Source organism: Papio anubis, chromosome 6 (assembly GCF_008728515.1).
Source record: "Papio anubis isolate 15944 chromosome 6, Panubis1.0, whole genome shotgun sequence".
Lineage (NCBI taxonomy): Eukaryota > Metazoa > Chordata > Mammalia > Primates > Cercopithecidae > Papio > Papio anubis.
Window position 1 is genome coordinate 141,852,222 of NC_044981.1, and position 27,604 is coordinate 141,879,825.

Here is a 27,604-nt window from a genome sequence, read left to right on the forward strand (position 1 = left end):
CTTAAAAAATATACATATTTTCATGAGAAAAGACAAGCAAGACAGCTGAATATAGCAGTATTCTCTCAACACAGGGCAAAAAGAATCTTTTATATCCATGTGTTATTAGTGCTTTGGCATTTTACATAGATCAAAGTATAAAGAATAAATACAAATATATTTTTTCCTTTCTACCATTCATGAATTGCTATCTTATGGTGTTATTAATGGCTATTAATGAATGTCCTACATTCTCAATTTGTTAAATTTCAAATTACTTTCCATGTTATTAGTCCGTATATTTTTATATTGTTCTGAATTAGTAAAGATAAACCTTTAAATCACAAAATTTCAAATGAAATTTCAGTGTATTAAATGCCCCCCACTGGCCAGGTGGCTCATGCCTGTAATCCTAGCACTTAGGGAAGCCAGGCAGGAGGATCACTTGAGCTCAGGAGTTCAAGGCCAGTCCGGGTAGCATATTGAGATCCCATTTCTACAAAAAATAAAAAATTAGCTGGGTTGGTGGTGGATGCCCGTGGTCCTAGCTATTTGGGAGCCTAAGGTGGGAGAATCACTTGAGCCTGGGAGTCAAGGCTGCAGTGAGCTGTGGTCATATCATTGCACTGTAACCTGGGCAACAGAGTGAGACCCTGTCTCAAAAAAGGCCCCACACCCCAATACTATCATTATCAATGACCATTAAGGTGATAAAGAATGTAATTATGACCAGAATCAGGATGAATTCCATTTATCTTCAAATGCATGTTCACTGAAGATGCCATGATCAGTGACAAAATTAGTGAATAAAATGGGAGTCCTGTATACCGTTCTCCTTTTTATTTATTTTTATTACTTTTTTATTTAAATAAATGGAATACTTCACAAACTTGCATGACTTCCTTGTGCAAGAGCCATGCTACTCTTCTCCGTATCATTCCAATTTTAGTATATATGCTGCCAAAGTGAGCACTTTTAATAAAAATATTTTACCACTTGGCTAGAAACTAAAGAAGATTTGATGGACTATAAAAGGAGTGCTGTCATAAAGAAGAAAAGGCACCATAATGGAAATCAGATATAGGCAACATGTTCAATGTCAGTAGTAAAAGAAGTCATTTTAAAATCATGTTTGAAAAAGTGGATGGGGAGTGGAGCAAAATAGCTGTTACTGAAGAACCATTCTTTGCCAGACACTATGCTAACTACTTATCTACCATCTCATTTAATACCCACAACAACCCTGTGAGTTAGGCATTTGACTCTCCTTTTGCAGATTAGGAATCTGATGCTCACTTGTTAGTGCCAGGGAGTTAATAAGCAATGGTGCTGAAATGTAACCCCAGATATATAGGACCCCAAAGCCTCTCTTCTCTCTGTAATTCCCTTCCTGATACAAATGAAGAATTCTATTTCATATCTGATATGGTTTGACTGTGTCTCCACCCAAATCTCATCTTGAATTGTAATCCCCGTAATCCCCACATGTCAAGGTAGGGACCTAGTGCTAGGTGATTCTATCGGGGAGTGGTTTCCTGCATGCTGTTCTTGTGATAGTGAGTGAATTCTCACAAGATCTGATGTTTTTATAGGCATCTGGCATTTCCCCTGCTTACTCTTCTCTCCCTGCCGTCATGTGAAAAGGTCCAAGCTTGCTTCCCCTTCACCTTCCATCATGATTGTAAGTTTCCTGAGGCCTCTCTAGCCATGTGGAACTGTGAGTCAATTCAACTTCTTTCCTTTTTAAATTACCCTTTATAAAGACAGTTCTTTAGCGTGTGAAAACCTACTAATGTAATATCCCTCAATACCATTACTTACTTCATGAGTATTTAGCTTCTCCCATATGCCACAGTTAGATCTAGGTACTATGGATAAAAAAAGGAGTCTTGCTTCTGAAAGGTGACAGATATTGTTGATTTTCAAAAAATAAATTATTTTTTAGCAATTTATTTTACAGTTAAAAATATCATTGATACTACTTATTTTAGTGACTGATTTTCTTCTTTGAATATGAGTCAAGTCTGATAACTTTAGTTGCAATCCAGGCAATAAAATGGGACTCAAAATTCCTGTCATTTTGTTCAGCAAATGTTGAATTAAATAGCAACACAAATAAATAATGAAGGACCACACCCACAGAGTAAGCAAATTAAATCAGACATAAAATTTTATGAACGCCATTTCTTTATTCTTAAAAAAATAGCAAAAATGTTTAAGATTAACATTATTTATTTGAGTAATCTTAACTCTGTTCATTTGGCACCAATTCTGAAGACACTGGTGTCTGATGTGGCCTGCTGGAGAGGTAACTCAAATGGACTATGAAAGAATAATGTGATCTTTGAGGAATGCTGAAACATTACTGTATTAATTTTAAGAAGTGTCAACCAATTGTGAAAAACTTTGTGTAGGGTTTTTGTTCAAAACTTGATGTGCAACTCATTGGTTTAACATGTGTTGGCATGGAGATGTTTTTTCTGGAATAATGTGTTTTCACTAAAAAAAAAAAAAAAAAATGATGCAATCAATGCGCTGTTTCCTTTCCTCCCTTCTGTTGTCGAATACATAGTATATGGCTTTTGTTGGAAAAGGCAAACAACAAAACAAAACAACAACAACAACAAAAACAAACCAACGAAAGAACCTTAGCGTTATCATTGAAAAAGGATTTCAAAATGGCTTAGAAAACTGGCCTTACTTCAAAGAGCACATGTAAACTACTTATTGCACCTTGTCTGAAGAATCAGAAACTTAGTCTGTTTTTTGTTTTTCTTAGTTCTAAAATTCATTTGCCTGTTTCTGATCACACGGCAGGCTAGGTGCCTACATTAACTCTTTGATAAAAACAAGAGAACATTTCTGGTAAAATATATTTAATAATATTTTCTTAAATTTATCAATGAACTGACAGTAAACTAATAAAATCTTAGGTCTGTTATCTAAGTGAAGTCAGGAACTCAGAAAGGTAAGTGGGGAAATGGAACTGGCTTCCTTCCTAACCACATTTCTCAATGGCCTCACAGGGCACTGAAATAAGAAAAAAATTCAAGGCATATATCTAAGATAAGGAGTCTAATAGGAGGACATCCCTCCCCCATAAAAGTGGGATGTCGAATGGCTAAGTAAGGGTGAGCCAAAATCAAAATTTCCCTCCTCACTTTACTCCCCAAGGAAACAAGGATAATCAACATTCTTGGACATAATTGCTGTCCTGGGAAGGGTGAAAACACATAGCTAACATAGCTGAGAATATGAATTACAATCCAACCCTCAGGCTCAATGTGTACTAGAGGTCCAGCACAGTAAGACTGGAAAATAAAGGACTAGGGAAAAAAATTGTTATTATTTTCAGAAGATATGAATAGACATACAATAGTAAAAAGTTTATAAATTAATAGAATTGAGAAAAAATGTACTGGATTTAAAATGAATATACAATAAGCAATTCCAATCCTATATGATCTAGTAGTTTTGTTTGAAATGGCAAAAATATGTAAACAACTCATGTCAACCAAAAGTGAATTGAACAACAATTTTGATATAGGCAAATATTTGAATAGTGTACAGTGGCAAAACAGAAGTAATGGCAGCTACACATTGTCTTTGATTAATCTCACAAATGTATCAATATATATGAGCAAATGGAGCAAGTCATGGAAGACCTTCATTTGTATAAATAGGGATTCATTTACACAAAGTCAAAAACAGGCAACACTAAACAACTTGTTGGTTAGGAATACAATTTTTGAAGGTACAAAGATGAAGAAAAGTAAAAGAAGGATTATTATAAAAGAAAAGACACTAATTACAGCTTTGACAAAAGAAATTCTGAACTCTACTTGGCATTTAATTTCATTGAAAGCGCTTAAAGGGTTTCCTTTTTGATAAACATGTTGTAGATTCTGGTCCTACAGAGGATCTGAATTTTACATGTTATTTTTTCCATCATCACTTGTTGTCAGTTCATAATACAAAAAAGTGTATTTAAGTATAAATTTTATTTTAAAAGTGATATATGCATATAGTTTTAAAGAGCAAATAGTACAAGGTTTCTAATCAACAAGCCCTAATCCTCGGCCTTACCTCTCCCCACCCACAGGATGTGATTTTAATTAGAGGTAAGCAATTACAATACTTAATTTTTTTCTTCTTTCATTTGCCTCTGTATTTTTATTTTATTTTATATATATATGTGTATATGTATATATAACATGTAAAAATATATATTGGTAGAGACTTGGGTCTCAATATGTTGCCCAGGCTGACTCCTGGACTCAAGCTACCTTCCACCTCAGTGTCCCAAAGTGTTGGGATTACAGACATGAGCCACCATGCCTGGCCACCTCTGTATTTTTTAATACTACATATATATTTGTATTTCTTGAGTTTTTCAATTTCAAGCATATATTGACTTTCTAATATAGAAGATAAAGATGTAGTACTATAACACATATGTTCCCTCTTCATTCTGCTTATATAGTTATATCATGATTTTTAATAAGTCATATTCATTACTTCTATTTTTGTGATGTGGAAATACTGTTCAATGGTGAGCCACATAGTATGCTATAATTATAGTTACTTTTCTGTACAATGTTTTGTTTTTCTAGGAGCAACACTTGCCTTGTTGTATTGTTGTTGGCTTTGTTTTTCTATAATCCTATCACTACTTCTCTCCAAACTCTCCAAGATAATTGCAAGCAAATCATCACAATATGGTCAAATGTTTCAGTTGATCAATCATTTCCATTTTTGTTTTGTAGAAAAAAATCCAGAACTATTTTGCCCTCTATTCCATTATGACTGCTTTCTAGGTCTGGTATTCACATCTTTCGTTTTACTGTCATCCAGATAATTCCTTCACCTCTCTTCTGTTTATTTTCATTCAACAAATACCCTAGAAGGGTATATACCAGGCAGTATTATGGATGCTGGCAATAAACTGATGAAAACTGATTAGCTACTTCAATGGAACTAATATCTAATGAGAAAAGCATAACGTTAAAAAATGCGATACGATGTTAAACTTTAAGTTTCCAGTAAGGCATGGAGGTACCAAAGTGAGGTTAAAAAGTCAGTATTAAAATTTTTCACAAGAGAGAGTTGAAAAGTTCTTGCTTGATTCTTTAAGTGCTCAGAGAATAATCAGATTACAAAAAACTTTGTGATGAAGGATCAGGAAAAGATGTTTTGCTATTTATTTTTTAATATTGGGTGATCAGTAAAGATCTCTCTTTGTGTTACTGATATTTGGGCAGAAATCTAAAGGAAGTGAGTGAATAAGCCATATGAATGCCTAAAGGGAAGAGCATTCCAGTCAGAGGAAATCAAAACATCAAAGGCTTTGAGGTAAGAAAATGCTTAATGTGTTTAGGAATAGCAAGGAAGTCTCAATGGATCAGAAGGGCTTGGAGGAGCGGGGGAGGACGATTAGATGGAGATGAAATCAGAGAGTGAGATGGTGGCTTGACTGGAATGTGGATCACTGGATGTGATAAGAAATGGACAGATTCTGGATAAGCTTGACAGTGGAACTGGCAGGATTTCCTGATAGCTTGGGTATGATACATGACTGAAAGACAGGAGTCAAGAATGATTTCAGTGTGTTAGCCTGAGCAACTGGAAATGGAGGTAGGGCATTTACTGAGATGGGGAAGACTCCAGAAGGAAGAAGAGATAGCACATATTCCAAAGCCCAATTTGGAAATGTCAAATGACAAAAGTCCTATTATCTGTGCAGATGGAAATATCCAGTTGGCAGTTGCATATAGGAGTGGACAGTGCAGGTGCAACGTTAGGGGCTGGAGATAAAAGTATGGGAGTCATTGTGGTAGCCTGGTATTTAAAGTCACGAATTACTAAGTTCCTGTAGGGTATAAGCTGCCTACGTTTGGTGAACTATGTCTTCCAATTTATTTCTCTCTTCCCATACAAATAACATTTCTGTTTCAGGTTAGTTTGCCCTGACATTCCATTAAACCTATGCCTATATTCCTTACCAAATGTTTTCCACTGAGTATATCCACCTATGTCTGATAAGAACTGACTTTAGGATATATTTTTACCCATACTCAGAGGATGTATAATCTCCTTTGGTTGTTTCTTGTTGTAAAAAAGAAGTCTGCCTAAGCTCAGAATGCACATAAGGCCTCCACCCAACTCTGTCTTCTTGTATGTTATGGCTTAAGTCAAATCCTCATGTACATGAACTGTAAGTATTCTTTCTAAAATATGCTTTCTTGAATAGGATGAGGTGAGATGTCAAGCTAAATCCTTGTCACAACTTTCAAAAATTCTTCCCAGATTCATCAGTTTATGACTGAGTAGGTAAACCCTAACCTGCAGTCTCCACACTTGAACAAACCAAATTCTCTGTGATTTCTAACACTCTCTTTGTCCTTGTGAGTTTATGTCTTTTGTATTTATCATTTTAGTGGTGTTTTTGGATGGAACAGAAATAAATGCATTTGTTCAAGCTGTCACATTTAACAGGCCAAATCATTTTTATATCATAAGAATCCAGTAAAATGTTTCTTATAGGGTGTCTCTGGTTATAACAAATGTATATTATATGGATGACCTTGCTTAATAGCAAATAACCTTCTTGAAATGATAAAAGAAGGTTTTAAAAATTACTCAGTGCTTATTGATGGTAGTCTAACAATACTTTTGACATTTTACTATAATTTTGTAATCTACCAGAATGTTGTGAGCATTATTGGGTTATAGTAATATTGTTTTTACACCTGTATTGGAAAAAAGATTACTTAGCTTTTACAGATAGAAAAACTCAAGTCGCCAAATTATATTACATAGATTCCTTCTTCCAATTCAAATTTTTTTTAGTGCTCTGCTGTCTTTAAAATGGGTTATTCTAATATTCATGGTTAGTATCTACAGGAAAAGTACCTGGGAAATGAAAGAATATAATCAATTTTATTGTCTAGAAAAACATATGAATAAATTTGAAAACTGCCACTAAAATATTACAAAACACAAAGGCTATTTTAAATCCATGTATGGAAAAACTGGCCTGGAAAACATTTTGAAAGTAGTAAAGGGCTGAATATACCGCAGCTGAATAATTTAAATTAGACTATTACAACTTCACTCAGATGATGTTACGTATTATATACCAAGGTTAAGGGAAATCAACAGAACTCCTGTCTTTATATGACAAAATAATTGATGAACTGAAAGATCTCCCAAAATAAAGATTCTTAGAACTTAAAATTATATGCAGAATGTTGTTGAATTATTTGTATGCATGTCTCCTTTATATATTAACATATCTCCCTTACCAGACTGTGAGTTCGTACAGATAGCAGTCTTACCTATTTTATTGTTCATTGGGTTTACCATAGCACATAGCAAAGTACTTAATACACAACAAATGTCTTTTACTGCATGTGTTTGAGTAACAGATGGTTAATGACTTTATAGAGACAATCAGTGACCCTGGAAGAAGAAACAGTATTTTTGCTTCAACTTTGTTTTCCTTTTGATTTTTAAATCTAGCCTATGTACAGAAAGCATGGATTCTGTTCTGCCCTCTGCCTGTCTCTGTAGAGGCGGCCTGCTATTTTACAGCTATACAAGTGACTAGGTGGGTAAAGGCTAAGTAGTGGTGAAATATTAGCAAGATTGTCATGCCACATACCTAAGTCAATTCCTTCAATTAAACTTTTATTAAAGTTGATACTTTATCTCCAGCTCTCTGATTCCTGTATCTGTCTCTCAGTTAGTTTTCGACCTTGAGTGGGAAAGAGGAATGTTTTTTATGGGCTTCTTTTACCAACTTCTAAAAGCATTCTCTTTATAAAATGAAAGTACAAATATACATTAATAAAATAAAATAGTGTGTTGGGCTTACAGCAAAAGCAAGTGCCTCTGCTTCATTGCCTCACTTGCTGTGGTTGCCTGGGAGTTTCAACTTCTCATAGGCAACCATAGTCAAACTTTTCATTTTAATTGTCTTGGTAGTTTTCTTATTAATTCATTATAATGCAACTATGTCATTATTTGCCAGCCTGTCTACTTTAGATATAATCTGTTGGCTTTCTTCATAATGCATGAGGATTTAATGCACTTAAATGATCCCTGTACTAAGATTTTGTTGGATCCAGCATTATCTATACTACTATCACAATTGTGGGCAAACAAATTTCCACTCATAATTATGATATGCGCACACATCATGTATATATACACACATGTGTGTATTGTTTGGTATGCAATGCATTATACATAATTATATAATTTATAAAATTGCACAGTATGACATTCAATAAATATATATTGAATGAAGGTATATAATTTTAGGTTCAAGCTTTTTCACTTACAATGTTGTGAATATTTTCGCTGTTGTTAAACATTCATAGGAAACATTTATTTTAAGTGGCTGACATTAACAGCATATGGCTGAACCATAATTTATTTAACTTTCAACCCATTATGAAATATGTAGAAGGTTTCCAATTTTTTAGTGTTACAAATAACCTGTCTGTAAACATCTTTATAATTAACCATCAACTGCATATCTGATCCTTGAAGTAGATTCCTAGAAATAGAATTACTGAATCAAAAATTCTTGATATATATTGCCAGTTTCAATTCCAGGAAGATTTTGCTTATTTGTATTTCTAACAGCACTGTAAAAGAGTAATCATTTTATTCCATATTATTTAACCCAAAATTCATATATGCTCTAAAACTGCTAATTTTGTAGATCTAGCTTGAGATTTTTGATTACCAGTATCACTGAAGATTTTTTCATATGTCCATTATTAATTATTACATAACATTTAATTTTTTTTCAGTTGAATATTTGGCTCCATAACTAATTTGAATTTTTAATATTTCAGAGAAGTTTTGTGAGTTAATTTATTTCTCTATTTTATCATTATTGGCAATTCTTTACAATTAAAAATATCCTAAAGAAAAGTAATTTTAAGGGTTAGCAATCTTATTAGAAATTCACAGTGAATTAAAAATTAGTTGCATGGCTACTTGTATTTATTTTGCCTTTTAATATATTATGTGGGCAATAAAATTTTAATAAAAACTTTTATATATCAATAAGAATTCTCCCCAGAAATAGTGCTATAAAACTAGTTTAGGAAAACAAAAAGTTGTGGGTACTGAAATTTGTATAGTCTTCTTCTTTTTTTTCTGAGGCGGAGTCTTTCTCTGTCATCCAGGCTGGAGTGCAGTGGTGCAATCTCAGTTCACTGCAACCTCTACCTCCTGGGTTCAAGCAATTCACCTGCCTCAGTCTCCCGAGTAGCCGGTACTACAGGTGCGTGCCACCACACCGGGATAATTTTTGTATTTTTAGTAGAGACAAGGTTTCACCATTTTGGCCAGGCTGATCTTGAACTCCTGACCTCATGATCCACTGCTTCAGCCTCTCAAAATGCTGGGATTACAGGCGTGAGCCACCAAACCTGGCTGAAATTTGTATAATCTTAAGGAGAGATGGTTTTTATAAATTAGAAGGGTAGTGGCAATGTTTATCATACTTACGTGTTAAATGATTGATAATCATTGTGTTAATCTTATACTTGCTTTCCCATTGTCTATTCCATTTACTTTTTGCCATTTGACTGGGGTGATATGCGTGCTTCGTGTGGTTAAAAAAAAAAAAAATGCCTGTAGTAACATATGATCAGGAGCAGTAAGAAGGGAAGATAGCAAGCTTTTTCCATTACTGTAGCGAGATAATAAACCCTTGGATTATGAACAAAGTTCCATGTGGTAGCAGCTGATTGACTCGGGCAATATTACTTGCCTGTATCTGCTGGCCTGGGATTGGCAGAAGGAGAATCTTCCTAATGTGGCTTCAGAAATGAAAGGCGTAATTGGATATTCTCCCAAAATTTGTGATGGGGCAGAATTCTGAACAGTAGAAAAGATTATCAACTACATTGTCTTTGCTAAAAAATTTTCAGTGGTGCTATAATCTGCAGGATAAAGTCTTATTCTTCTGATATAATGTATAATCTTGGTCTCTAGTAATCTAGATAGCCATTTGTTTTTGAGCATTAACTACACAAAGCTTCCTTAAACCCGTTTCTCAACTCAACACTAATACTTGTGCTGGTCAGGGAAGGTATGAATCTTGAAATTTATTACTAGTGTCAAGTTGGGCATGAATTGATACTGCTTTATAACTATTCTGGTTTGAACTTTCAGTTATACTCTATAAACACACTGATTAAATGTTGTTTAAATTAATTCAGTAGTATTTAGTATACCAAAAATTGTCTCAGAAAAATATAGTAGTTTTAATAGCCAAATGTGTAAACAATGCAAATGTCCATTAAAAGTCAATGGATGAACAGTTTGTGGCATATCAATACAATGGAATACTACTAAACCATGCATACGAAAGAACTATTAATATACACACAACATGAACAAATCTCAAAATAATTATGCTGAATGAAAGAAGAAAGACAAATATTACTTATTATATGTTCCATTTACATATAATACTAGAAAATGCAAACTAATCTATAGTGACATAAAGCAGATGAGTGGTTGACAAGGGACAGTGAAGGAAGAGTGGGGAGGAATGAGAAGTACAGATTACAATACCATTCCAGGAAACTTGGGGTGATGGGTATATTCATTATCTTCATTGGGTGTTAGTTTCACATGTGTATACGTATGTCAAAACTTATCAAATGAAACATGTTAAAGATGCAAAAAAAGCAAAGAAATATGTAATAGCTCTTTATTATTACTGGCAATATAAAGCTATAAATAGTGCTGTGTACTAATTTATGTATGCATTTTTTTTGGTTTTGAATTTCATTATTTTTTCTCATAGGATCCTATGTTTATTGAAATACATGTTTTTATTGAAGGAATCGTATCTTTACAGAAGAACTGGCTGGCCTTATTATTTATTTCATGAGTTTACCATTTCTTGGTTATAAACACGTCTATCAATATGACTTCACCACTATACAATTCATCTATGTAATCAAAAACCAGTTGTATCCCAAAAGCTATTAAAAAAATTAACATGGCCGGGCGCGGTGGCTCATGCCTGTAATCCCAGCACTTTGGGAAGCCGAGGTAGGTGGGTCACAAGGTCAGGAGTTCAAGACCAGCCTGGCCAAGATGGTGAAATCTCGTCTCTACTAAAAATACAAAAAATTAACAGAGAGCAGTGGCAGGTGCCTGTAATCCCAGCTACTCAGGAGGCTGAGGCAGGAGAATCACTTGAACATGGAAGGTGGACATTGCAGTGAGCTGAGATCATGCCACTGCACTCCAGCCTGGGTGACAGAGTGAGACTCCGTCTCAAAAAAAATTAAAAAATAAAAAAAATAAAAATTATCATGCCTATCAATGTGAAATTATACACTGGCCACCAGAATGAAATAAAAACAAATAAATATTATAAAGAATCCACAAATGATATAATTTACTATTTGTTTAGTATATCCTAATATATATGTAATATAGTATGATATATATGTAAATATAAACAGCGGCAGTAGGATTAGAAGACAGATACAGATTGGAGACAGATTCGGGAAGCAGAATCAATAACACTTGGTGATAGATTGGATTTGGGAGTTGACGTAGAAGAAACAATAAAGAATGACTTCAGAGCTGCTTTTACTTAGGGAACTGGTAGACAGAGTGTGGATAGTGGAAAGAGGCTTAGGAATAGTGGAGATAACACTGATTTTAGAAATGATCACCAGTAGCTGGCAGTGGTGAGTTTGGCATGTGGATATAAAATATATTTTTTAAAAAATGGGTAGTTATAGGTATGTGAGATGATAAGAGATCAATGTCAAAGTTGAAAACTTAGGACTCATAAGCAGAATCTGGCTAGTTGAATGAGTAAAATAAAATTCAGCCAGTCATTCATCTGTGAGAGTTTTAATTGAGATCTGACTTAGTTGTGTCCATAGATGATCAATTATTTTCTAGAATATATGTTGCTATCTACCATGGGAATGGTAGATTGGCCATCTCATCTTCAAATCCACCCTCCATCTACTGTGCTTTCTTGTTCTGTAAAGGCTGTGGCACTATCAATGACATTTCAGACATCCTTGCAGCTAGTGTTCTGTGTGTGAATTTGGTTCTGCAAATTAAGCACACTTACACAATTGAGAAGGCGTAAGTTTTATGCCTTTTCTTGGTTGTATATATGCTGGCAAACACAGTCATGGAAATGTGACATTTTCTGTAGCATCCTTCCATACACTTATCTCCAGCTTCCTATGCACTGGGAAGCAATTTCAGTGGAGATGATGGCCGTATTTCAGTACCCAATAAGAAGCTCTATGGGATTTGATGGGGATTTGTGCTGATCACAGAAACTTCCAGACCCAAGTCTCCTATCCCTGAATTTGGCTATTGTTATTTATAAATTTCATGGTTCTATAGTAGCACAGAAGTAGTGTTGCTACTAGAGGGTCAGTTCTGTAGTGCTCTGGGAATAATTTCTTGAGGCTCAGTTTAGAGCCTTCTTCTTTGGTCCTTCCAGCAATTTTATAAACTCCTAAATTCCTGTACCTCTTTTTTTTTTTTTTTTTTTTTTTTTGAGACAGAGTCTCGCTCTGTCGCCCAGGCTGGAGTGCAGTGACGGGATCTCGGCTCACTGCAAGCTCCACCTCCCAGGTTCATGCCATTCTCCTGCTTCAGTCTCCCAGGTAGCAGGGACTACAGGTGCCTACCATCACACTGGCTAACTTTGTGTGTGTGTGTGTGTGTGTGTGTGTTTTTAGTAGAGACGGGGTTTCGCTGTGTTAGCCAGGATGGTCTCGATCTCCTGACCTCGTGATCCACCCTCCTTGGACTCCCAAAGTGCTGAGATTACAGGTGTGAGACACTGCGTCTGGCCCCTGCACTTCTTAAAATATCTAGACTGGTTTCTGTTTCCTGAACTGAATAATATCTGATCTAGCCAGTAAATAATAATGTGTACAATTTGGGGAAAGCCAGAATATCACCATAGGTATATATGGCAGAGACTGTCAGCTATCTACCAATATCCATTCTGCCTTACTCTTCTGAGTCACTGAAGATCCTAGTTTTATTATTTAAGCAAAGACCCCACTTTTTAGCCTCTGCAGCTGCATGTGTTCATGCCAATGAGATTAAACAGGAGTAGCGTATGTCACTTTTTGGTGGTGCCTTTGCCTGCTTATCTTTCCTACTGACTAAGAAGCAGATGTAGTGGTGAGAATTGGAAAAGCTATCCTGGATCCAAAGATGAAAAATCCTTGTTGATGATGGCAAAGCCACTCTACCAGATTGGGACCGACTAGATCTGGATCCATACATAAGGGGTAAACTGCTATCTTTCTGAGGCTACTATATTTTTGGGTCCCCCCACTCTTTGCCAGTTTTTTCTAGCAGCTTAGACTGTAACCTAAGCTAAGATATAAGTGAGCTATGAAATTTGAGCCCAAGTCTGAAAATGTATGTTACTCTATTAACAACAATTAATTAATGAGGTAGCATATATAATATGTTTATAGGAATAAGACTTGGAATAGCTGAAGCTATTATAAAACAAGAATCTTGCCTTCATTCTCCTTCTTTATCACCACTATGCATCACTAACCTAGTCCACATCTCATCCTCCCTCTCCAGGATGCCTGTGAGGCCCCTATCTCCATTCACTCACTTATTCCCAGGCACTTACAAGTCTTCTCCATGCACAGATTGTGCTGCACACAGGAAGCACAGTGGAGAACTGAGCAGGCTGACTGGTCTGTGTTCCTGGTCTGCTGGGACCCAGAGACAAAGAAACGGACAGTGACCACAAGCATGTGAGTGAGGAGGGGAGCCTGGGCTCTGTGCAGGTGCATGCAGGGATTTACCCCACACTCACAAATTCTGGAGCCAGGGCCGGCAACTTCATTTGTGAAGGGTCGCGGGGAGGTATTGAAAAATGAAAACATGGAGTCCCTTGTTCACAAAACAGGAAAAACCACTCTAAATGGTACTAAAATACAAAACATTTTCTTTCTCTTTGTTCTAATAATTTACCATTGTTATTTGCTATTTAAGGTCATTCTGAGTAAAGAAAATTTTAATTCTAAATTTTTAGCTGAATTTTACTGTTCCTCTTCATGTTGTGCAATGTTAATTTTAAATACAAATATAAGAGTATTATATTCCTATACAGAAACAATGAAATTACACAATTCACATTTTGCAGCTCATACATGCATATACATTTTGTTCTTATCAGAACAGTAGAAATGCTGCACAAAACTATATCAAAGATTTTTATTTCACTTCTTGATAGTGGCAACGATACTGCCTTCTTGACATTGCCTTCAGCTTACTGGTGAACAAGGAAGAACTGAAAGAAAGGAACTATGGCTTTTCCTGTCTTTCCCTATCTTTCCATGCCATTATTTTTGGCATAAGTGCCTGATTCATACAGGAAAATAAAAGGAGTAGGAAAAGGTATGACTGGGGTCGCTAGCCTGTGGTGTTATTCACAAGGTCATTGCTGCCTTTCTGTGTTTGAGACAAGACCTCACATGGGAAGTGTGGCCTCCCTGCAGACTCAGTTATAGACATACACGATGACCTGTTACTGGTCTGGAGCTCCGCTAACCTGAGCATCGTAGGGGCACTGGAATACTGTGCTCACAGCGTCATCAACTCCTCTCCTCTGCTTTGTGCTCCTGCTGTGCAGTCCTTCCAAAACACAAGTTCAAAGATAAATACTACTAAGATTCAAGGCAGACCTGGCAAAGCATTAAGCCTAGCACAGAGCCCTTTTAAGTGCAGGGCCCCCCATGACTGCGCAGATTGTACCTCAGTGAAGTCAGCAGTCCTCTAGTCTTAACTGCAATCCACAGGAAATTCAAGGTTAGAGGAGCATGTTAAATGACACCACAAGGACACAGTCTGCAAATTCAGGGCATGGGGTGATGCAGAGTCAATGACCTGACTGCTTCAACGAGTCAGTGGGGGAACAAGAGGGAGAAAAGGCGGAAACAGACTCAATGAAATGAAACGCGAATTTGTTTGGCTGCTGATTGAAATAAACCAACTGTGAAAACACATTTCTGGACAGTTAGGGAAATCTGGATGTTAACTTGTATTTGATGCTATAAAGGAAGTCTTTTGAATGTAGTTAGTAGTGAAGGAAAATCATATATATATAAAGTGGTTATGTGGGGAATAGACCTGATCTATGAATGATGCAGGCCAAGGTGTTTAGAGATCAAATGACGAGATGTTTGAGGTTTAATGCATTTTAGAACAAATGGGGTGGGGGGTAATAGTTGACATAAGATTGGCAAGATATTGAAAAATTTTGAATCTGAGAGGTTCGCTTTATTCTCTATACTTTTGTAAAGTTTTTAAAATGTTTTGTAATGGAAAGAAGGAAAACGTATGTGTGTGTGTATATATATATATATAATTGTTAATATGTATTCCTTAAACAGTTATTTTCTTTGTTTTTAGTAAATTCTGTTTTCAACACCAAATTATTACCGTTTTTTGGCAACAAATTACTGAACAGGTGATGAAAACATTTGAATTCCATGATTTATGCATAGGAATGTTGGCATGAAAGTCATTTTCTCCAACTTTGTGTTCTTTTCTTTTCTTAGAGCAATATGGAAAATTTCCCAGCACATAAGACATTTTAATGTTCTTTCCTAAAGATGTAACTATATACGTGTAAGTGGCTAATTATTCAAGTTTTTATTTAGTAACGAATTCAAGAGAAATCCTATTTTTATTGAAAATTCTATTACTAAAATTGTTTGTGATAAATTAATTCATCCTATAACTCTTTTAAGGAACAAATATGTTTTTTATATTATATATTTTTTTAAAGTGAAAGAAGAAATTCACATGTACACACAATGCACATGTAGTTTAGAGACTTGTTTAGATATGAGAGTAGATTGAATTAGACTGAATATGGTCTCAAATTAATAAAACCAAAGGAGGGGGGAAATTGTATTAAAATCAAGTCTTAAGAAGCAAGGTTCAGTTATATCTGATGTACAGAACTTTCTAGACCACATAACAAATATCTTCAAAGTTGGATTCAATGCTGGAAACATGAGAGTGAATATATTTTAGCCTTGCTTTCAGAGCAGTGAGATTCTTGTCTTGCTGGCATCATACTAAAAGCAGGATTAGGATAAGGCATTAGCTCAAGAGGCTTATTTGGAAAATTGCTTAGGCCAACAATTTAAGAGGGATCAGTAAGTGATCCCTGTAAATAATGAATGTCATGTTTCTTGTAAATAAGGAAACATAGTTATTTATACCAATTCAAATTCTTTTTCCAGACATGCAAGAAAACTTTCAAAGCCAAGAACTATATTTTGGGTAATGGCCAAACTCTATGTTAGACTTTTGAAGAAATTTTTCATGAGTAAGTGTTTGGTTTTCCAATCAAATATCTCCCTGGGAAAAAGCAAAAGCCATTTTAAAATGGGAGATCCCCAAAATTAAAAAAAGTCTTTAAGTAGAGATGTTAGAGATTTATAGCTCCCTAATTTCATTCTGATTTGTTACCTAGAGAAGAAAAAGCCAATTTCAAAACTTGGAAGATTTGAAATAGTTTACTCTCTTATTAGTTTATAAAAGTTGCATCTGGCTAAGTTCTATAAAAATATCCAATTCAAAGTTGTAGAAATGGGTAACGATGATAATAACATTCAATAGTTATTCAACACTTTTCCAAAATTCGAGGCCTTTGCTAGTACTTTACATGTGTTACCTCACTGCAAATCCATGAGTACAAAGTACTTACTATGCTCACAGCCTTTTTAAAAAAGTAAAGAAAACACATTAAAAAAAATTTAGATCATTGACACGGTTACTGTGGCCATATCTCTTTGGGACAAAAATTAGTTCTTTGACAAGAATCCCCTGTGTACATAACAGACATAAGGAAGACCTGGCAGTCTATGACATGACCAGAAACTCATGTTATTATTATAAGAACACCATGTGTTGGATAATGGGATAATATCTGATTCACTGAATCAGATTCCATAGCCATGTAGCATTTCCTCGGAAATAGACTAAAACTCAGAGATTCATATGCAGTAGGCTTACTGGGGTGTACTCTTGGGAACGAGGTCTGGGAAGAGTCTGGGAGGAAGAATTAGGTATAAGGAGAAGTTCAGCTGTAATGCTCTTGCACAAAAGTCTCCAGCCAATCATGTGAGGAACTCTGAAGCTGAGATGGTGCTTCAGAGTTGTCCCACAGATATCTTAGGAATTCAACTTCCTAGGTTGAGTGCATCTTATTTAAGGATATATAAGAACATGTGCAGAAATATTCTCTGGAAAATATTGAAAACTTTTGGAGAGATTAAGAACTTGGTTTACTTATTAAAAATTCTCAAAATATTACAAGTTCAACATTTTTGTGTCTTCCTGTTGAATTAAACTAGTTTTAAAAATTATGATGTGACACGCTGTATCTCTGACATCTTTAAGTTTATTTTTGCTGATATGAGTATACCTTCAACAGCTTTATTTTGGATAATATTCACCTATTTTATCTTTTCCCATCTTTTAAATTCTTACTTTTCTAGGTTTCTTTTAAACCTTACTTTTCTAGATTCTAATAAATAGCATAGAGTTGGTCATTTTAAAATACAATCTGGCAGTTCTGGCTTTTAAGTGGAGTGTTGAGTTCATTTAAATTTATCAGTGTTTAGGGCTTTTTCTATAATGTTTCTTTGTATATTTTTATTTTTCCTACTTTTCTAATGTTTTTTTTTCCTTTTTAAAAAATGTATTCATTGTTTTCTCTCCTTATTTAATTTTTCTCCCCATTTTTTAAAATGAAAATTCTCTATTTCTTCTTTTCTTTTCTTTTTTTTTGAGATGGCGGCTCACTGCAAGCTCCGCCTCCCGGGTTCCCGCCATTCTCCCGCCTCAGCCTCCTGAGTAGCTGGGACTACAGGCGCCCGCCACCATGCCCGGCTAATTTTTTGTATTTTTTAGTAGAGACGGGTTTTCACCGTGTTAGCCAGGATGGTCTCCATCTCCTGACCTCGTGATCCGCCCGCCTCGGCCTCCCAAAGTGCTGGGATTACAGGCGTGAGGCACCGCGCCTAGCCTCTATTTCTAATTTTTAAGCGGTTACATTTGAAATTTTGCCATGCTCACTCAGTCAAGTTTAACATCGTGAACTCCCTTTAGAAAAATACAAGATGCTGGGTGCAGTGGTACATATCTGCAGTTCTAGCTACTTGGGAGTCTAAAGTTGGGGGATCATTTGAGCTCAGGAATTTGAATCCAGACTGGGCAACATAGACCCCATCTCTAAAAAAAAAAGAAAAAAAACACAAAAATACAAAGATTGCAGAACATTTCAACTTATTCTATTTCCTACTTTCTAATGATTGTTTCTAGTATTTTAGTACTATATTTTTAATCTTCACAAATTAGAATAATTTATAATCATTATTTTATGTAGACAATATTTATAGAATTTTACTTTAAAGCATCCCTCCTCTGTTTTTTGCCCTCTTTCCTTCTTGTATCTCAGGTATTCTAAGTTTGTTTTCCTTCTTCGTAAGGTATAATATTTAGAACAGTAGCTCTTAATCTGTCAAGTTCTATTCTCCCTTAGAAGGTTTTTTGAAATATGTGGGGACATTTTGTCATCACGGTGGTTTCAGGGCACTTACTGACATCTGTAGTGTGAGACAGGGACACTTAAACACCTTGAAATACACCCAGGACAGTCACGTACACAAAAGGATTGTTCTGGTTCTTACATGACTCTCAGTGGTTTCAATGGTTCTTCTGGGTATTTCATGCAGAAAAATGCTCTTGATAAGTATCTGAGTCTAGGATCTAATTCCATGTATATAAATAGATATAATACTTATAAACATGGACTTAGAAATATAAATATTATAAATATGAATATTATATAAACATAAATGGAATATTTGGCACAGTTTTAACACGCTGAATTTTTCAGGAATGCAAAAGCCATGTAAACCAAGGAATTTTGTTCTGAATTTTACCAATAATAGCAATATTTCAGAAAATCACATCACTAATGGCTATCTCAGTCTTCTTGTCTGAGTTGTCAATACAACCACCTGTTAATTTGAATACGCAGCTGTCACATTGCTGGTAACTCTATGTATGTGCACACAGATACATGCACATATATATATTGGGTTTTAAGCATCCCCCACAAATGAAGTTGCAAATACGCCTACTCTGCTAATATATTTTTTCCCCTAATGCAGTAGACAATCAAGACAATTAGCATACATTTCATGAAGTTACATGCCGCTAGAGCTGGCAAAGATGTATCATACTTTTGCTTCCGAAAGTAATACCATAAACATCAAAGAGTACATTAATCCTGGCTAATATGTGATGTGTACCTGATACTAGGGGAGTAAACTATAAGGCTGGATAAAGGAGAATTCATTGACATTGAACCACTCATCAGTGGGACAGCTCCTTATAGCCTGGACATAACCATGGTCTGGGAATTGATCTAGACTGGAAACTGGATGAGGTACCATGAATATCCACTGCAGCTTCCTGCAGAACGATCTTTATATATGATACCATCACATGGTGTCTCTCTGGAATCCCATTACATCCTACTACTTGCATGAAAATCTCGAATCCCTTAACGTGCCAACAGATTAGACCCTTCCAGATGTGACCAATTTACTTCTTTAGCTTCCTTGCCTCCTCTTTCTAACCCTATTACCTCAAGTGCCAGTATATCCTACACTCTGAGGTCCCTATTCTTTGCATGTCCAGTTTGCTCTTTGCTTCTTTCCTCAACTCCTCTATCAGGTTGAAACTAATTCTGGGTCTCCACAGCACCGACTTGGCACATTTTTTTATTTTCTAGCATGACATTTAATTGCACTGTATTGTAATCGTTATTTTTCTCTGTTACTCAATGAGGGAATCTGCTTCATAGCTCCTAGCAAGGTGCTTGGTAAGGAAAGTGTTTGGTGAGGCGTAGGAGCTCAGTAGGTGTTAGCCGTTAGAGGAAAATACCACTGCAACTTTTCAATACCATTTACTCTTCAATTGAGCCTTGCCAGGCTACTTTCAGTTTCACTTCTACTATCTTTCTTTTATCGATCACTTTCTCTTCGTACTCTCTTCTCTCCCACCTACAACGCGGCAGCGAGGGAGAGCGGCTCACTCGAACATTTTCTGGGCGCCCCCAGGTCACCTGGTGCCACTCCCTCTCACCAAGGAAGCCACATCAGCGAGCTGACGTCACGCGCACCGCTGACGTTCCGTCGTCGGTTCCTCCCATCAGATCATTGCTGATGTCTCTTTTGTTAGCCGGAAAAGTCTGAGGTCTGCTGGTACTGAAGGCTAGCAACTACGAGTACCAGAGACGAGACCTCGCGGATCCCTGCTTCCCCAAAGTAAGGTGACTTGTTTTCCGAAATGACGCGCTGGCAGCTAAGGGCCCACCCCCAGGCGCTAGCCGCGGTCTCCCTGGGAACGACGCCGCACGTAGCCGGGGCTGGGTAGGGGTGCGCGTGCGCAGTGCGCGGCTTTTGCTCGGACCTGGAGTAATGAGAGTGGGCGTTTGATTCCAACAGGATGGCCAGTTTCTCCAGCGAGGACCAGGCAGTGTTGCAGGCGATGCTGAGGCAGTTGTTCCAGAGCGTGAAGGAGAAAATCACGGGTGCCCCTTCCCTGGAGTGTGCCGAAGAGATTCTTTTACATCTGGAGGAAACTGATGAAAATTTTCACAAGTAAAATTGCTTTTGGTATCTTAAGCCTACAAACCATTGATCCAGAGAAGGTCCAGAGAAAGGTCAACAATGTTAATTTTTATTTATTGTTTTTAAAATCGTGCCCAACTTGGAGGGTTACTTTTTCTCTTATTTGCCAAAACGTCAAATTTATTTAACATTTATTCTTATTTCCTAAAGCTTCTTCCGCCTCTGTCTATATTTTTTGAGGGGGAATCTCTCTCTGTCGCCCAGGCTGGAGTGCCTCCCGAGTAGCTGGGACTGCAGGTGCCCGCCACCGCGCCTGGCTAGTTTTCGTATTTTTGGTAGAGACAGGGTTTCACCATGTGGGCCAGGCTGGTCTCGAACTCCCGACCTCAAGTGATCCGCCCGTCTCGGCCTCCCAAAGTGCTGGGATTACAGGCCTGAGCCAGCGCGCACGGCCGCCGCCTCTGCCACAACCACTATATCCTAATAATCCATTACCCCGTGCCTCACCCGGGCAGCGCAGTAATATTAATATAAATTATTCATCCTCTTTGAAAGAATACTTCCACGATTTCAGGGGATTCCTGTCACTCTACAGTACTTAAAAGCAATGAGTTCCAACAATCTTTGTTCCTTTGCTGATATTTTCAGTGGCCACACGAATTATTCACTCTGAGCACTGCAAAGGGAATACCGAAGTGAGATCATTAGTTTCCTCTGGAATAGTTTAAGTTTCTCTAGAGGGGTAAGCCACATAACTAAATGTCTGTGATACATGTCAGAAATATAAGAGACAGAGAAGCGGGGACAGAGTGCTCTGCGTGTGGGAGCAGTAAGGAAAAGAGGTTTAATGAGAGAGGTGCCATTTGAGGTAGATCTTGAAGATCTTTAGAGACTTATGTTTTTCTTTTGGTTCATATAATTTCAGTTAAGCCTCTGAATTTACAAGTCTGCCTCCAGGTGCCTCCATTCATTCTTATTAGTAGTGTTTTTAACTCAGTGTTTGCATTTCATTTGGATCTGACAGAGATGACGTTGGAAATTTTTCTAGTTATACTACCGTTACTGACTCTTGGTTACCCTTGGGTACCCTGAAGTTCCACTCATCTGGAACTCCTATCAATATCATATATGTGCATCAGGGCATTTTTGAGTTCTTTAAAATTCTATGTACAAGTTTGTGTTTACTTGCAGTTTTATAGGGGGAGTATTTACAGTTTTCACTACTTTCTCAATTTGAGTTTTAAAAAATGTGAAAGGAATCTTCATTAATATGGAGTTTCTAATTTCTTTAGTATTTCCGATTATACATACGGTTTCTTTTTCTTTTGTATTTCTATGATTTTCTTGTTTATTTTCTCATTCAATTCACTACTAATACCTGTTATTAGATGATAACGTTATTTATTTTGGAGCTACCAGAGACTAGCTTTTTTTGGTTAGCTACAGATTTGTTAAACAGTGGAGTACAGAAAAATTAGAACTTTTTCAAATATAGGTTGGGTGATTAATGTTTTGTAAGCTCATATAATGATAATTTACCTCACACACATCCACATAAAGCATTATGTTTGGGATTTCATTTCTGGTTTTTATTTTACATGGAGTTGTTTAAATTATCTGTAAATTACTGAGTAGGTTTTTGCTAGAATCATATTCTGGGAATTTGGCCATTTCATCTAGATTTTCAAACTTATTTATAAAAAGGTTTTCATGAATATCCTGTTATCTTTTTAGTATTTCCAGTATCTGTAGTCATGTTCCCTTTTGTTTTTATTTGTGTCTTCCCACTTTTGCTCTTCATCTGTTATGCTAGAAGTTTATTTTCTTAGCCTTTTCAATGGACCAACTTTTGACTTTTTCTCCTCCTTTCTGTTATATAGACACATATTTTTTGTTTTATTAATTTCTGCTCTTTATTTTTTCTATGTGGGAAACCTTTAACCTTCTGGTACTGAATACGAGCTCATTAATATGCAGCTCTTTTTTCTTTTTTAATAGAAGCATTTAAAGCTACACTTTTGCCTATAATTATTGCTTTATCTCTATCAATTTAAAAATTTTTTCAAGTTAAAATTGGATCATTGTAGTTACTCTCAGAAGTCTAATGACTCTAATAATACTGTATTACTCTTCAACAGCTCATTAGGTAGGTTAAATAAATGCTTTTTAAATGACATGCACAGTTAATAGTTACTATTTACTAAAGAGATTTACTTGTGGCCTCCTAAAAAACAGTCCAGAGGGGCTCGAATTATAGCTAGTTTATAGTCTTAAAGGTAAGACTTGACTTAGAATCCTAAAAGTCATTTTTAATCTTAATAATAGGGTAAAATGTATAATGTCTTAGTTGCACTAGCCTGAGATCTGTGTCTTAGGAGGAGGGAATTCTTTTATGTGAGAAAGGAAAAGAGGAGCTGCTTAACTTTGGTGACTCCATAGAATTTTCCAATCTCAGAGTTGGAAGGGATCTTAAAGGTCAGTTATTTCAGGTGCTCATATTTCCATTTCTCTTTCTTTCAGTGACCTAACTCTCCTTCAGCACTAATGTTCTAGAGTCACTTAGTTGTGTCTTCCTTTCCAAAGTGTTTATTTCAGAATTTTTCATTTTTCCACATCCACTATTAGAACATTGATTCCCTAAATCCAAGTGATGTTGGCCTGTAATTAGCAAGAAAAATAATCTAATTAAAAGACTTATAGGGGAGGCTGGACATGGTGGCTCACGCCTGTAATCCCAGCACTTTGAGAGGCCAAGGCAGGTGAATCACTTGAGGTCAGGAGTTCAAGACCAGCCTGGCCAACATGGTGAAACCCTTTCTCTACTGAAAAAAATAAAAAAAAAAAAAAAAAAAAAAAAAAAAATTAGCCGGGCGCGGTGGTGGGCGCTGGTAATCCCAGCTTCTTGGGAGACTGAAGCAGGAGAATTGCTTGACCCCGGGAGGTGGAGGTTGCAGTGAGCCGAGATCGTGCCACTGCACTCCAACCTGGGCAACAGAGGGAGAGGGACTCCGTCTCAAAAAAAAAAAAAAAAAAAAGACTTATGGGAAATTGTTGCTGGACTGTTAACATTTTTGTAAGAAGTTGGTTTTTAAGACAGTTGATGTAATTTCAGGTGGTATAATAAAGTGAGGGAAAATGTCATTTGGGGAGAAACTACAGCGTAGGCAGTACAGCCATATCTAGGCATGTGTTTTATGGGACAGCTAAAATACTATCTCTGCTTTTCACAGGAACTTCTTTTTTTCTACAGTAAACTGTATACCCTCTAAAAGATCTAAGCTCTCCCACTTTTCTCTAAGAATGGCAGCAAGGATTTGAGGCCTGGTGGGAGGGGAGAGAGAGAAGAGTACGTTGTTTTCATTATGTGTGTATGTGTTGTGTAAATTTTTACATGCAGACTGGCTCCCTATAAAGCAGCATTGCTTTTTCAACCTTTGCTGCACTGGAACCATCTAGGGGCTATTTAGAAAAATACTGATGCTTAGTCCCTACCATAGATGAATCAAAATTTCCTGGGGGTTTTGGCAGAGGGAAGTGGTAGAGGCTGGGCCCTGGTGGTTTTAAAACAAAGCTTTCTATGCAAGTCTAATATGCAGTTAGAGTTGAGACCTCAGAATTAGAGTGTAGTTACTGGCATTTCAGTGAGAAATAGAGTGTTTTGTTGTTTTTTCTTTTTTTTATCAATTCTAATGATTTTAACAGTCTCTAATGCAGAGATTCACCTTTATAGCCTTCTCACTTGGTCTGTTTTTGATACAGAGGGACCACAGTAATATTTGTTGAATTGGGTATCATTCTTTGTTTTACAGAAGAATTCACCAGTGACTTTTTAATTAGGGAACTCTAGTATGTTTAAGTGGCAACTTCAAGAAAATATTTCCTCTGGGCTGTGCTCAGTGGCTTACGCCTGTAATCCCTGCACTTTGAGAAGTCGAGGTGGGCAGATCACTTAACACCAGGAGTTCAAGGCCGGCTTGGACAACATGGCAAAACCCTGTCTCTACAAAAAATATGAAAATTAGTTGGGTGCAGTGGCATGTGCCTGTAGTCCCAGCCACTCAGAAGGCTGAGGTGGGAGGATCCCTTGTGCCCAGAATGTCAAGGCTGCTGTGAGCCTAGGTAACAGAGCGAGACCCTGTCACAAAATAAAACAAAATAAATAAAATAAAGTAAGAAAGTATTCATTCTGTAAGGAGATTTACCTGTATGGAGAAAATTACCAAGAATTATGTGTGCTTCTATAATTAATGAATGCATTCCTTGTAACTGTTTATTATGAGCCAAAAGCTTATTTTTGACCTAAAAAGTTGTAGGAGATGTAAAATACTCGTTCTTTCTATTATATGGTCTTATATACACTAGTGTGATGAAGTATGATTATATATGCTAATGTGATATAAGATTGTTTGTCATATAATAAATTCTATGATTCTGAAATATAGCGTATTTTAAGAATTCCTCATGTCAACATTACAATTCATAACCACTAATAAAATACTTTTAAAAAATTAATGATAATTTTTTCCATATATGATTGAATATTTCTTGCCTTTTTATTTATTTATTTTATTTATTTTTTTGAGACGAAGTCTTACTCTTGACCCCAGGCTGGAGTGCAATGGCAAGATCTCAGCTCACTGCAACCTCCGCCTCCTGGGTTCAAGTGATTCTCTTGCCTCAGCCTCCCGAGTAGCTGGGATTACAGGCATTTGCCACCACGCCCGGCTACTTTTTGTATTTTTAGTAGAGACGGGGTTTCACCATCTTGGCCAGGCTGGTCTTGAACTCCTGACCTCAGGTGATCCGCCCACCTCAGCCTCCCAAAGTGCTGGGATTACAGGCATGAACCACTGCTCCCGGCCTCTTGCTTTTTTAAATAGCTAAAAGGATGACTTTTTTGAAACAAATTTGTACCAATTAGATTTCTGAATGTCCTTATGTTGTAAGAGTAACCTCTGTACCTCCCCATATTTTTATATAAACATTATGAACATGTCAGAAGTTTATCACAGAAAAAAATTACTGCATTTTCTTGGGAAATATAGGTAAGAAATCTGGCAAAAAGAGAATGGAAAAAGTGAATGTTCTTTTACTCAACTTGGTGAAGTTTTTCAATGTAAATGTGAAGAATTTCAAATCATTGGTTACTACTGATGAATGATCAGACACATTGCTGTGTATTTTAACTGAACTGCTTCTGAAATGTGGTGAGCTCCACTCCGCATGTCTTTCCTTATTAACAAACAGTTGTCTTCTTAGGTTTTAACGTCCCTCTTTGAAAAATATTTTGTAAAAGGTATTTTGCATTCATTTGGTAATAGTGTCATTGGTACCAAGTTTTTATTTTTTTCTCGTTAAATTACTTCAAAGTAACAAGGTTAGTCAAATGTATGCATAGTATATTTGGTGAGAAAAATGTCAGAGTATATGAAAACACTATTATATAAAAAACATTTTAATATTCAGATTATCATCACCATTAAGTAGTGGGCAATTGAAACTTAGGTCAAGTGTTTTGCGTAAGATTGCAAAATTGGTCAGTGTAAACTTCAGAATTTAAACCTGAAGCAAACCTGCTTCATAGATTATTAAAAGATATATAAGAATTATAAACTTGTTTATTCATTGTACAGACTATATCTTTTAAAAAACTAGAAAAACCAGTTATTAGAAAAATTTTAAATGAATAATGAATACTAATAGACTTTAATTAAAATAGAAATAAGTGGAAGTTGTATTTATTGTAACCCATGTCAGTCAAAGCTATATTATTCCTATTATTATCTTGATATTTTAAGCACAATTGGAACATGTGAAATCTGAAAATGTTAACAGCTTGCTTAAAGATCTGAAAGGATAGGACCTAAATTGTAGCAGAATTGATTTAAATTAGACCTAGTAAGAATATTTTAAAATAAGTTGTTAAGCATGATACAGATTTTTCAGAGAGCTTTTGTAGTTCTTGAATAGAAATTTTAAACATATAGGACATTCACTAGTGGTTAGAATTTTGTAATTCTTGGGGAGAGAGGGTATTGAAAGACCAGATTAACATCCTGCAGGCCATATTTGGTCTGTGGACATGTTTGCTTTGACTACTTTAAAAAAAAAAGAAAAACACCATTAAAAAATTGAGAGATAATGCTTAAAAGTCAGTTTTCTGGCTTTTCTTAAAACATTAAAAGGTTAACACCAGGCTCATATTTCTTAAAGACAAGTTGCTGGAACTATGTAGAAGCTTTGCCTTTAGTTGGGGCATGTCTTCATTTCACCACAACCTCTATCCATTCTCTCTCACACATGGCTTGCTTTCCTTTACCAGACTACCCTCTGTAGCATCTGAGTTTGCACTCCCTGGGATAAGTATAAGGGTCTTTTAAAAGTCTTCTTGAGGCATCCAGGGCTTTTATACAAAATAACTAGAATATATTATATCTCCAAATTATTTTTTAAAAATGATGCAATGGGAACATTTGATTAAAAAATCAGTAGTACTATCAATCTTTGAGATTAGATATAGATTTCATAAGAGCTGGTACATAGCACCAATACTATCAGGATTACAATGTGGGACACACAGTACTTAATTTTGTAGACCCGTATTTTTCCCTGCTCCATTGCAATAATAATTTTCTTTTTTTAGATTCAGGGGATTCATGCCTAGGTTTGTTACATGGGTGTATTGCGTGATGCTGAGGTTTGGGCTTCTATTGATCGTGTCGCCTGAATAGTGAACGTAGTATTTTGATAGGTAGTTTTTTTTAACTCTTGCTCCCTCCCTGTCTCCCATCTTTTGGAGTCCTGGTGTCTGTTTTTCCCATCGTTGCAACAATGTTTTCTATCTTGGGGCACCATTGTAGAACAGCAACTTCATTTAGTATTTTATGGGGTACTGCTATGAATTC

At 36.2% G+C, this 27,604-nt stretch overlaps 1 protein-coding gene, 1 long non-coding RNA gene and 1 other non-coding gene across 10 annotated transcripts in view; 1 reads left to right on the forward strand and 2 right to left on the reverse strand.

Moving 5' to 3' along the window:
• Positions 1 to 27,604, reverse strand: part of LOC103884066 — a 121,288-nt gene that overhangs the window by 2,712 nt on the left and 90,972 nt on the right. The window lies entirely within an intron of this gene.
• On the reverse strand, positions 846 to 952 carry LOC116275490. The gene has a single exon (XR_004184623.1). It is a non-coding gene; the product is annotated as a U6 spliceosomal RNA (small nuclear RNA).
• TBC1D32 (TBC1 domain family member 32) overlaps positions 20,108 to 27,604 on the forward strand; it is a 225,932-nt gene continuing 218,435 nt past the window's right edge. For 3 of the 8 annotated variants that reach the window (XM_031667461.1, XM_031667462.1, XM_031667463.1), the window contains exon 1: positions 20,443 to 20,729. In XM_031667461.1, the coding sequence (XP_031523321.1) occupies positions 20,575 to 20,729 (155 nt within the window). In that variant the 5' untranslated portion in view covers positions 20,443 to 20,574. Of the gene's footprint in view, positions 20,399 to 20,442; positions 20,792 to 21,045; positions 21,442 to 27,604 lie in introns of those variants that run through there. The other 5 variants (XM_017958365.2, XM_017958362.2, XM_017958364.3 and 2 more) reach the window with 4 other exon arrangements.